We start from the raw sequence: 12,963 nt of genomic DNA on the forward strand, positions 1-12,963 counted from the left end.
AGGGAGGTCAAGTGATGGTGGACTGGTTGGTGAGGTTATTTGATGTTTGCTGGAGAGAGGGTAGAGTACCGGAGGACTGGAGGAGTGCCTGTATAGTTCCTCTTTACAAGGGAAAAGGAGACAAGTGTGAATGTAGTAGTTTCAGAGGGATTAGCTTGTTAAGTGTAGTTGGGAAGGCTTATGGGAGGATCTTGATTGAGAGGATTAGGAGAGGAACAGAAGGAGTAATTGGTGAGGAACAGTGTGGATTTAGGACAGGTAGAGGTTGTGTAGATCAGATCTTTGTGGTAAGACAGATATGTGAGAAAGCTATAGGAAAGGGGAAGGATGTTTTTTGGGCTTTTATGGATCTGGAAAAGGCTTATGATAGGGTAGACAGAAAGGCACTGTGGGAGGTTATGCAGATATATGGGATAGGAGGAAAGCTTCTAGGAGCTGTCAAGAGTTTTTATGAGAGTAGTAGAGCTTGTGTCAGGATTGGAAATGGAGAGAGTGAGTGGTTTGAAGTAAAGGTGGGACTTCGTCAAGGATGCGTTATGTCGCCCTGGCTGTTCAACTTATACATGGATGGGGTGGTGCGAGAGGTGAATGCAAGGGTAGTGAGTCAGGGATTGGAGATGGTTAAAGAAAACGGAGAAAAGTGGGAGGTGAGCCAGCTGTTGTTTGCGGACGACACTGTGCTTGTGGCAGGATCGGAGGAGGGATTGAGGAAGCTGGTGGCAGAGTTTGGGAGAGTATGTGATAGAAGAAAGCTAAAGATAAATGTGGGTAAAAGTAAGGTGATGAGATGTACAAGGGGTGAAAGTGGCAGTAGACTGGAAGTGAACATTAAGGGAGAGCGACTGGAGGAAGTGGATAGTTTTAGATACTTGGGTGCAAATGTAGCAGGAAAAGGTGGAGTGAAGGTGGAGGTAGAATGTAGATTGAGAGAAGCGAGTAAATGCCTTGGTGGATTAAAGAGTGTAATGAGGAATAGACATTTAGGAATGGATGCGAAGAGGAGACTGTATGAAGGAGTGATTGTGCCAACAGCACTGTATGGGGCAGAAACGTGGAACATAAGAGAAGAAGAGAGAAGGTGTTTGAATGTGTTTGAGATGAGGTGTTTGAGAAGTATGGTGGGGGTTACTAGGCTAGATAGAGTGAGAAATGAGGAGGTGAGGAGGAGAACAGGGGTGGAAAAGGAGCTGGGAGATAGGGTTGATGAAAGAATATTAGGATGGTTTGGACACATGGAAAGAATGAGTGAAGAAAGACTAGTAAAAGAGGTATGGAAGGCAGATGTGGAGGGAGTGAACATGAGGGGACGTCCTAGGATGAGGTGGATGGATGTGGTGAAGGGGGCTTTGGGGAAGAGGGGAATGTCTGTTGAGGAAGGACGGGAGAGGACGGAAGACAGAGGTGAGTGGAGAATGGTTGTATATGGATGATGTTGTGATTGCATGTAGTATGTGTGAGCAAATTTTGATGCAGCCCGAAGGGATTTCTCCCCGTCCTCTCCTTATATGCAAGGGGGGACGGAGAGGGGGGGTCGCCGATTAAATGAAGCGGCCTTGCTGTGGATGTGCTGTGTCTTGCGACACTGCTTCTGACCCAGGGCGGTGGGCAAGGTGCAGGGATGACCCGTCATCCAGGAGGTGCTCAGATGAGAGGGAGGGTGGGAGGGGTGTGGAGTGTATTTAGGGATGAAATGGGTGGGAGTGATTTTATGCCTTTCCCTTTTTGGCTACCTCCCTTGAAAGGGGGAAAAAGCCTTGGTATATGTATGTATGTACAAATACATGAAATTCTGTCCATGAGTCCAGGTATATAAATATATGTATGTGTATCATTATTATATTTTTACGCATCCGACCTAGTTATGGACCAAAAGGTCTACTGTCGGCATGTTCCGCCTTTGTAAGCACATGTATTTGGACCCAACCCTGATTTACTCAGACATTTGTTAAAGTGGATGTCGTCAGTGATAGACATGAAGGATACACCAACGAGGAAACCTTATCAATGGAGATTTTCATTCATAACTTTACTAGTTATAAACAGTAATTTTCTTCTGTTTATTGAAATGATTAGTATTGTATTATTTCCACAACCATGGGAAACTCTTGTACATTTCTAAACTCCGTAATGAATTTTGAAACATGCTGTTTCAACACTGACTTTCAACCAACAATGTACTCTAGTTATGGGTAAGTGCACCTATGCAGTGCTTATTGACAACTGAGCAGATGTGGTTGCATAAATTCTAATATGCAGATGACAGGCACTAACCACCCCTGCACACAGATGTATGGCATCAATGATGCCAATCCTTCTTGTGTAATTCAAAAAGGTGGAGTTATTCTGCTTGATGACTGGACTCAAGCCCCAGTAATGGTAAGGATTGGCCTCTTGCCACTAAACATAGAATTGTCCTACCAAATGCTTGCATTGAAGAAGTATAATGTAAGTTTTGATAGAAATACAGTTGTGAAATTGTACCTTAAACATGTAGATACTACTGGATTCTGTGTGATTAAAACCATACCAAAATATATTTCAGTTATTGAAATGAATATAAATTGAACCTTGTCTTCATAGGTGTGTTGGAGATGGAAGCGTCTAGCATTTGATGGAAGCCTATGGAGGAGGCTGGACCTTGGAGGCAAGACTCTGCAAACTGGTGTAGTGGGACGAGTTATTCTCCGTGGTGCTAGTATCTTGAGGCTTGCAAAGGCAGAGGTAGGGTTTGTATATATTGTATAATAAAGTTGGGTTAAACAGTATGATGCTTTGGCAAAGTTAACCTTGATTGGGCACTACACATCTCCAAACTCACTCCTGTTTGTTTTATCCTGCCACCATACCTTTCTACAAACATCATTTATTAACTAATTTTCTACTCTAGCATTAAGATTGTCCAACACCACTACATTTACATTTCTCCCAAAACTTTACACTTTCATTTGAATTAGTCCAAAACACTGAACTATTCCTCACTCATCTCACTACCGGGGCAATATGTATTCATAACTGCCCATGTTTTCCATCCCAGTCCACATCATCCTTGATGACATTAGTCCATCGCCTATGTACCTATTATCACTTACCAGTTGTGACACAATCCCACCATGTTCCCAAATTCAAACTTTCCACTTTGTTTCTTCACTTATCTTTAGTATTAAGCCATAAATCCATATTTTTGTCCAGACTAAAAATGTTTCACAAGTGACTTGACTTTCCTCTTAAGTGGAGATAAGTCACCATTCATAAATTCAAGCTCCTCACTCTTTGTTTCTTCACTTGTCTTAGTATTGAGCCAAAAAACCCATATTTTGTCCAGAAGATTAAAATTGTTTTACTAGTGACTTGATTTTCCTCTTAACTGGAGATAGGTCATCATTCATAAAAGAATCCTTTATGTTTGGGGTATAGGGATGTCACTAAAGTCCCTAAAGTATTGATTGCATAAAACTGAGTGAATATTGAATTATGAGGCATTGATAGTAATGATGTTCAATTTCTCCATTGTTTCAGATTGGAAGCCCCATATTCTCTCCAACTCTGCAGTACCTTCCAGACATCCGCAGTCACCTGCAGTATCTAGACTTAAGTATGGCAGCAATACAGCCTGAGGGTAAGTATTCATGTTGAAATGCATGAAATTCATTTGAAATATTTCACTAGATATAGTATGTAGCAACAGCTTGGTAATTTGAATACTAATAAACTTGGTGGAGTAAATGAAAGAACTTAGGTAAAGATACCCAAGGTTACATATTCATTATTGAAAAAAGTAGTAGAAGGAAGAAAGAATACTGCCTTTGATTCTTCCCACTTGGGTTGTGAAGGTGGCTAAAATGGGATGGAGTGATGGGACTAGGCATCCTGCTCTTAGAAACCCTGAGGGGTACATTCCTACAAGAATTCAAGGCAAAAAAGGGGTCTGGGAGGGGTTTTCCAAGCAGATGTTTGATGTTTGTTGGGTGTGGTATAGATAAAAATGAAAGGGAAGAGATAGGCAGTATGATTATGAGAAGATGTGTTGGCATTAAGTGAAACTAAGCTGAAAGGGAGGGGTGATTTTGAGTTTGGGAGTGTAGTTGGGAGGGTGTCTGGAGTGAGAAGATGAGGGAGGAAAGGGGTGCCCTACTTGTGAGGAAATAGGTAAGTGTGTGGTGGAGTGGAAGGAAGTTTCTTCAAGGTTAATGTGAATGAAGGTGAAACTGAGGAATGGAGATGTGGGTCTTTGTAAGTGCATATGGGCCTGGAAGCAAGAAGAGTGTAGAAGAAAGGGAGGTTTTATGGATAGATTTAAATGAGTGCTTAGAGAGTTTTGGGAGGAATGTCAATGTAGTGGTTTTGGGAGATCTCGGTGGTAGGGTAGGGGATGAACCAGTAGACAGAGTGGTTGGAGAGTTTGGAGAACCAGGTAAAAGTCATAGTAGAGAGTTAATGGTGGAGATTTTGTTTAGAAAGAGCTGATGATAACTTGCACAGTGTTTAGGAAAAAATTCAAACATAATTACCCATGGGAGAGGGTGGTGGATGGAAAGGTGATTGAGGCATTAACCCCTTCCATACGGTGACGCCTACGTAGGTGTCATGAAGAGCAAGTGGGTACGTGAGGCTGCCATATCGGCGTCTTGATTATATTTATTGTAGTTGTACCTGCAAGACTCCCATACTCTGTAAACTGGCTTCATCATATTTTCTATGGTTATCAAAATTCATGGGTGAAAGAGAACGAGCAATACAGGGGTTACTTTATTTTTTATAATGCAAGTATTATGACGCAACATCGCACGTCTGGCAGCTAATGTTGCCTGCGAGATTTTGGCCCGGAGTGAAGGGGTTAATGAACTATGTAGTGGTATCCAGGAAAAAATAGGAAGTGTTCCAGATGTCCATATCCCTGAGGGAGAGAGTGGTGGAATATCAGATAGTTTTTTAGTGGAGGGTAAGTTAACCACTTCACTACGGGACTTAAATCTCGCGGGCAGCAGCCAATGCCAGCCGTACGACGTGTCGTAATAATACATACATACATACATATACCAAGGCTTTTTCCCCCTTCCAAGGGAGGTAGCCAAAAAGGGAAAGGCATAAAAACACTCCCACCCATTTCATCCCTAAATACACTCCACACCCCTCCCACCCTTCCTCTCATCTGAGCACCTCCTGGATGACGGGTCATCCCTGCACCCTGCCCACCGCCCTGGGTCAGAAGCAGTGTCGCAAGACACAGTACATCCACAGCAAGGCCGCTTCATTTAATCGGCGACCCCCCCTCTCCGTCCCCCTTTGCATATAAGGAGAGGACGGGGAGAAATCCCTTCGGGCTGCGTCAAAATTTACTCACACATACTACCCCACCCCCCCCGCCCATTCCTCCTCATGCAGTCACAACATCATCCATATACAACCATTCTCCACTCACCTCTGTCTTCCGTCCTCTCCCTTCCTTCCTCAACAGACATTCCCCTCTTCCCCAAAGCCCCCTTCACCCCATCCATCCACCTCATCCTAGGACGTCCCCTCATGTTCACTCCCTCCACATCTGCCTTCCATACCTCTTTTACTAGTCTTTCTTCACTCATTCTTTCCATGTGTCCAAACCATCCTAATATTCTTTCATCAACCCTCTCTCCCAAATCCTTTTTCACCCCTGTTCTCCTCCTCACCTCCTCATTTCTCACTCTATCTAGCCTAGTAACCCCCACCATACTTCTCAGACACCTCATCTCAAACACATTCAAACTCCTTCTCTCTTCTCTTATGTTCCACGTTTCTGCCCCATACAGTGCTGTTGGCACAATCACTCCTTCATACAGTCTCCTCTTCACATCCATTCCCAAATGTCTATTTCTCATTACACTCTTTAAACCACCAAGGCATTTACTCGCTTCTCTCAATCTACATTCTACCTCCACCTTCACTCCACCTTTTCCTGCTACACTTGCACCCAAGTATCTAAAACTATCCACTTCCTCCAGTCGCTCTCCCTTAATGTTCACTTCCAGTCTACTGCCACTTTCACCCCTTGTACATCTCATCACCTTACTTTTACCCACATTTATCTTTAGCTTTCTTCTATCACATACTCTCCCAAACTCTGCCACCAGCTTCCTCAATCCCTCCTCTGACCCTGCCACAAGCGCAGTGTCGTCCGCAAACAACAGCTGGCTCACCTCCCACTTTTCTCCATTTTCTTTAACCATCTCCAATCCCTGACTCACTACCCTTGCATTCACCTCTCGCACCACCCCATCCATGTATAAGTTGAACAGCCAGGGCGACATAACGCATCCTTGACGAAGTCCCACCTTTACTTCAAACCACTCACTCTCTCCATTTCCAATCCTAACACATGCTCTACTACTCACATAAAAACTCTTGACAGCTCCCAAAAGCTTTCCTCCTATCCCATAAATCTGCATAACCTCCCACAGTGCCTTTCTGTCTACCCTATCATACGCCTTTTCCAGATCCATAAAAGCCCAAAAAACATCCTTCCCCTTTCCTATAGCTTTCTCACATATCTGTCTTACCACAAAGATCTGATCTACACAACCTCTACCCGTCCTAAATCCACACTGTTCCTCACCAATTACTCCTTCTGTTCCTCTCCTAATCCTCTCAAACGTAATAATACTCACATCATAAAAATATAGTCACCGCTTATATCGATCGTTCTCTCTTTCACCCGCGAATTTTGAAAACCCCAGAGAATGGGATTCAGGGCACATTTGGGAGAATGTAAAAACACAGGGGCGACTACAATAAATATAATCAAGACGCCGATATGGCAGCGTCGCGAATCCACTTGCTCCTCATGACGCCTACGTAGGCGGCACCGTATGGAAGGGGTTAAGAGTGGAAGATAGATGGAAGGAGAGGAAAAGGACAGAAGGTAGAGAGGTGCTTAGAGTAAACTTTTAATGAGAGAGAAAAGGACCATGAGTATAAGGAGAAGCTAAGAGAAGTGTGGGAAGTGGTGAAGGATAGAATAGAGGTAGTAGTGGAGGAATTGGGGTGTTTCAAGGAGGGAGTGACCAGGTGTGCAAAGATGGGATAGAATAGAAGGAAGGGTAGTGAGTGGTGGGATGATGAAATGAAGAAGGTAGAAGAGAAGTAAACATGGGACTAGTTACAAAGTAGAAGAGAAACATATGAGAGGTACAAAGAAAAAATAAGAGAAGCAAAAAAAAAAAAGAGGAAGCAAAATGGAGAGAGGTAAAATGGGGAGGAGTATGACAAAGAGTACTTGGATGGTTTAGATACATGAAAAGAATAAGTGAAGAAAGGTTAGTGAAAGAGGTGTGGAAAGAGTAGAGTGAACTTGAGGGGATGACCAAAAATGGGATGGATGGATGGTGTGAAAGGGGTATTGAGCAAGAGGGGAATGTCTGTTGAGCAAGGGAAGGAGAAGGCAGAAGATATGGGTGAATGGAGAATGGCTGTGCATAGATGATAGTGTGATGCAAGGAAGGGAGTGGGTGGGGGATGGAGGTGGTAGGGAGTGGTTATGTATGAATGATATTTTGACACAGTCCAAAGGGATTTCTCCCCATCACTTTTTTTTCTGCATGAGGGGACAGAGAGGGGGGTTTCCATTTAAATGAAGTGGCCTTGCTGTGGATGTGCTGTGTCTTGCTGCATTGCTTCTGACCCAGGGCAGTGGTTGGGATACAGGGATGACCAGTTATCCATGAGAAGCTAAGATGAGAGGGAAGAAACAGTGATGAATGGGAGTGAAATGTGTGGGAATAAGTACTTGCCTTTTGACTTCACTACCTCCCTGGTAGGGGGATAAAAGCCCTTGGTGTGTATGTGTGTGTGTGTGTGTGTATATATATATATATATATATATATATATATATATATATATATATATAGATATATATATATATATATATATATATATACATATATATATGAGGTGGAATGGATGGGAATGGTTTCTATGCCTTTTTCTTTTTGGCTACCCCCTGTGTAGGGGGAAAAAGCCTTTGGTATATGTATATAGATGGATAAATTATAATAGGAAAATTATAGTATTTATGTCCTAAAGTTATATGAATTTTTTTACAGCTTTAGAGGAGATGCTCAGTGTGTGCCACAATCTGAAGAAGCTGAGTTTAGAACACTGCTCTTTGAATGAACACATATGCAAGCATATTGCCCGTAATACCAACTTAGATACATTAAACTTGGCCATGTGCTATGGACTCAACCACAATAGCCTTCTTCCCATCGTTAGCAACTGTAAAAAGTATGTCAACATTTTGGACAAAAATAGACCAAAATTATGTTTAAAACCTATAGTGTAGACCTCTTAATTCTCTCTCTCTCTTTGTGTGTTTGCACATGTACACAGAAGCATCTTCATTTTTGTTTTCTTTCCTCCTTTTTGTATTTTTTTTTTATCCTATCATTTTTTCCTGCTGTCATTCCCTTCCTACTCCTTTTCCTCCTTATCGTTCATCTTCCTTACACCTCCCTCTACCATTCCTCTTCCCTTTTTCTTCCCTTTCTCGTCCTTCATCCTTACTCCTCCCCTCCCTTCCTTTCCCTTCACCTTCCCCTCCCCTTTCTTTCCCTTCACCTTCCCCTCCCCTTCCTTTCCCTTCACCTTCCCCTCCCTTCCTTTCCCTCACCTTCCTTTCCCTTCACCTTCCCTTCCTTTCCCTTCACCTTCCCTTCCTTTCCCTCCCCTTCCCTTCCTTTCCCTCCCCTTCTTTCCTCTCACCTTCCCTTCCCCTCCCCTTCCTTTTCCTCACCTTCCCCTCCCCTTTTCCCTCATCTTCCCCTCCCCTTCCTTTCCCTCCCCTTCCCCTTCCCTTCCTTTCCCATTACTCTCCCCTGGTCTTCCCCTTCCTCTCCTCATTCCTATTTCACTGTCTCTTTTCTACTTCCTTTTTTACTTCCCTCTCAGACCTCCCCATCACCTGAACTCCCTTTCCACTCAACCCACCTTTATCTTAGCCACCCTCTACCCCACTTCCTCTCAAACCTCATTCCTTCCTACCCTCATTCCTATCTACTTCCCCTCTCCCTTCCGCTACCCCTTTCTCTCCCCACTTCCTGTTCCTCATCCTCATTTCCATCCTTTTCCTACCCAGTATTCCTCTCCCATACCTCTCTTCTTGTAGTCAACCCTGTCTCATGTTTATAAAAAAGAAAGAAAAAACCAAAACAAGTACAATACATTTATTGTTTATTTCTAATACCCTTAACTCTTTGCAGATTACAAAGTGTAAACCTGGCATGGATTGGTCTCACAGGAGAAGATTTAAGAGCCATATGTCACAGATTTCCACCGACCATAGAACGCCTTAATTTATCAGGATGCAAACAGACCCTAACAGATACACGTATGTATTCCCTTTGTTTTCATAAAAATGATCTCATTGTGTTGTATTCCATGAGGTTCTGAAATGGGAGGAGGCACTAAATGGGTGACACCCATCCCCCTCTTGTAAAAGGAAAAAGGCCTTTGGTATGTGTATGCATGGTGTGGGTGTTTGTATTGAACTAGCCACCCTTATATAGGAAGGCCCACCTTTCTTTTCAGGTAATACTTGTTCTGTCTATATACCAAGGGCTTTTTCCCCCTTATAATGGAGGTAGCCAAGTCAAAAGGCACATATCTTCTCCCACCCATTCTACTCCCATCCACAATTTGTTCCTCCCTCTTATCTTAGCTCTCTGAATTTCCTATGTTGGTTGTAAAAGGTGGCTAGTGTGGGACAGAGTGATGGGACTAGCTATCCTGCTCTCTGTAACCCTGTCCTATGAGAAGTCAATACTCGTTGATTTAGAAAATATATAAAAAAAAAGGAATGAATAAATAGAATAAAATCGATTTCATATTTTCAGATGTAAGATGGATTTGTGAAGACTGTCCAAAACTTCAGGAGTTGGATTTAAGTGATTGTACTCAACTCACAGCAGCAGTAATTTGTACTATCATCAGAACCCTTCACCATGTTGAGTATTTAGCATTTGCAAGATGTTACTCTATTCAACCTGATGCCTACTTGTAAGTAGTGTCAAATGATGTTGGAATGAAATTTATTAATTTGTTAATGTGTGTGTTTAAGTATGTGTATATGTGTGTGTTGTGTGCATGTATGTGTATGTTGCCATGGTTCTTACTAGTATTGTTTTCTTTCATTTCCAGGGAACTTCAGCAGATCCCTAGCCTCCTATATCTTGATGTTTTTGGGATTTTGAGTGAAGCTGCTCTCAATACTGTGAGAGAGAGTTTACCGAAGAAATACGTCAACAAATACTACTTTTCGTCAGTAGCACGGCCAACTGTGGGCATCAAAAGGACCTCGATATGGGGTTTTAGAGTACGAGACTGAAAATGCAGATCCATTTTAAGATATAGTTGACATAATTGAGTGAAAGGATTATTTTCATTGTAAGACTAATTATAGCTTTCTAGTTTTGAGTTAGCCAGGAGAAATGAATACTTAAGTACTCATGTCATTTATGAGGGGTGAAACACCCATATCTGTTGAACTACCTGTACATCATGTCCTGCCTTGAGGGCACAAATGTGATATTATGTTTGTTTATTGGGATGTGTAAGGACATCATCCCCTCAAAGCCATAAATGTATGTCCTCCAAGTGTGATTCAAAAAGTTAGTTTAGTTTGAATGTGTGTATGTTCTATTGTGAATGCATTCCCTTCTTTGCTTTCTTTTTCTGAGTGAGGTGCTTGGTTAGGTTCCTCCATGCAATATGTGCTTGTGGGCTATGCTTCTGGAAGGAATCTCTTCTTAACTTGCCCATTATATTCATGTTTTGTATGATAATTTTTATATTTTAAAACCAGCTTCTTCCAGAGAAGCTGAAAATAATAATTGTAATTTTGAAAGTGGAGAGAGTATGTACAGCATGAGATGCAAGATGCAAAGGGTGTAATGACTTTTTCATTGTTTGACTTACAAATTTGTTTACATAATTTTTCAACCTTGTTATTGCCAGTAATCTGATAACAATACACAGCAAGAATCTATCTATATACCAAGGGCTTTTTTCCCCCCGTACAAGGGAGGTAACCAAATCAAAAAGCAAATACCCTTTCCCACCCATTTCACTACCACCCATTCAACTCCCATCCTCCACCATTTCCTCCCTCTTATCTTAGTTCCTCATGGATGAAAGTTCATTCCATATACCACCCACTGCCCTGGGTCAGAAGCAATTCAGCAAGACACTGCAAGGCCACTTCAGTTAATCGGTAAACCCTCCCCCCCTCCCTCCCTGTCCCTGCATGCAGAAAAAAGAGAAGACAGGGAGAAATTCCATTGGGGTGCATCAAAATGTTCATAGATAACCATTCCCAACCCCCTACCTTGTCATCAACGCACATCCATTCTCCACTCACCACTATCTCCTTCCTTCTGCTCTCCTTGCTCAACAGACATTCCCCTCTTGCTCAACACCCCTTTCACCCTATCCATCTGTCTTATCCTCGGCCGTCCCCTCAAGTTCATCCCCATCTATCTCTGTCTTCCATACCTCTTTTACTAATCTTTCTTCACTTGTTCTTTTCATGTGTTCAAACCATCCCACAATACTCTTTCATCAACCATATCTGCCATCTCCTTTTCCACCCCAGCTCTCCTCACCTCATTTCTCACAATCCAACCTTGTAACCTGTACCATACTTAGTCATTTCATCTCAAACACATTAAACTTTTCCTCTGCCTCTCATAAATTCCAGGTCTCTGCCCTGTGCAATGCCATCAGCACAATCGCCCTTTCATATTGTCTTCTTTGCATCCATTTCCAGATGCTTATTTCTCATGACACTTTTTAATCCTCCAAGGAATTTACTTGCTTCTCTCAGTCTACAGTTTACTTCCATTTCTTCCTTTTCTGCCACATGCAACCCCAAATACCAAAAGTTATCCTTCCTCCAGCCTCTCTCCTTTAAGACATAACTTTCCCATCCCCTCTTGTAATCTCATCACCGTACTTTTACCCACATTCACCTTCACTTTCTCCTATCGCATACCCTCCCAAACTCCATCACTAACTCCCTTAATCTCCCCTCTGACCCTGCCACAAGTGCAATGTTGTCAGCAAACAACACTGGCTTACTCACCCACTTTTCTCCATTTTCTTTAACCATGTCTAAACCCCTGCCCATTACCCTTGCCTTTACCTCCTGCACCACCCCATCCATGTATACATTGAACAGCCATGGTGACATGACACATTCCTATTGCAGTCCTACCTTTACCTGAAACCACTTGTTCTCTCCATTTCCAAACAGCAAAAATTAACTCATTATTTTTTGGTAAGATACGTATTATTTATTTGTTTTATTTTATTTACTTTTTTTCACACTGTACTTTATTGAAATGTCAGATTTAGAATGGCTGTTATGAAAATTTAATTTGATAGTATGAATTACTTGTAATGAGAATATGGAAGAGGTGATTTTTACGATTTTGTCCACCATACCCTTTGCATTAAGATATAATTTATGTGCTCTTTATAGGCATTTTCTTCTCTGCAAATATAAGAAGATATTTTGCATTTCCTGCATGCTGTGTATGCAATATTTTGCTCGAAACAATTATTTTGTGTGCTCATTATGAATATAATTTATGTATATTTGTTAACATTTTCAGTGACAGTATACTCCAGTCAAATTCTGTGCCTATGAAATTGGTTTCAATTGTACTTTTGTTTGGAAAAGTATACTAATGAATCTTATATAGTTGTTTTCTTCACATTTCAACCTGAAGTTACCCTGTAGTGGGGATAAGAATACCAACACTGTTCCTGGTAACATTAAAGGTGACAAAATGGGGGAGAATGAGGGGATCAGGAATCCTCTTTTTGTATTTTTCTCCCTGTGGTAAGGTGGAGAAAATTGCTGCCACCCATGTCATAAACAGCATCTAAACAGGATGGAGTGAGGGACCTAGGGATTCCCCCAAGTATTTCCACTT

At 42.0% G+C, this 12,963-nt stretch overlaps 1 protein-coding gene across 1 annotated transcript in view; it reads left to right on the top strand.

The window, feature by feature from the left end:
- LOC143021510 (S-phase kinase-associated protein 2-like) overlaps window positions 1-12,724 on the top strand; it is a 35,666-nt gene extending 22,942 nt beyond the window's left edge. Inside the window, exons 5-10 of the mRNA XM_076179084.1 lie at window positions 2,581-2,721; window positions 3,517-3,616; window positions 8,074-8,254; window positions 9,229-9,356; window positions 9,862-10,024; window positions 10,166-12,724. Of these exons, the coding sequence (XP_076035199.1) occupies window positions 2,581-2,721; window positions 3,517-3,616; window positions 8,074-8,254; window positions 9,229-9,356; window positions 9,862-10,024; window positions 10,166-10,352 (900 nt within the window). The 3' untranslated portion in view covers window positions 10,353-12,724. The remainder of the gene's footprint in view (window positions 1-2,580; window positions 2,722-3,516; window positions 3,617-8,073; window positions 8,255-9,228; window positions 9,357-9,861; window positions 10,025-10,165) is intronic.
- Window positions 12,725-12,963: the final 239 nt, after the last annotated feature.

Source organism: Oratosquilla oratoria, chromosome 42, assembly GCF_046742065.1.
Source record: "Oratosquilla oratoria isolate Oo_2021 chromosome 42, ASM4674206v1, whole genome shotgun sequence".
In the NCBI taxonomy this organism is placed as follows: domain Eukaryota; kingdom Metazoa; phylum Arthropoda; class Malacostraca; order Stomatopoda; family Squillidae; genus Oratosquilla; species Oratosquilla oratoria.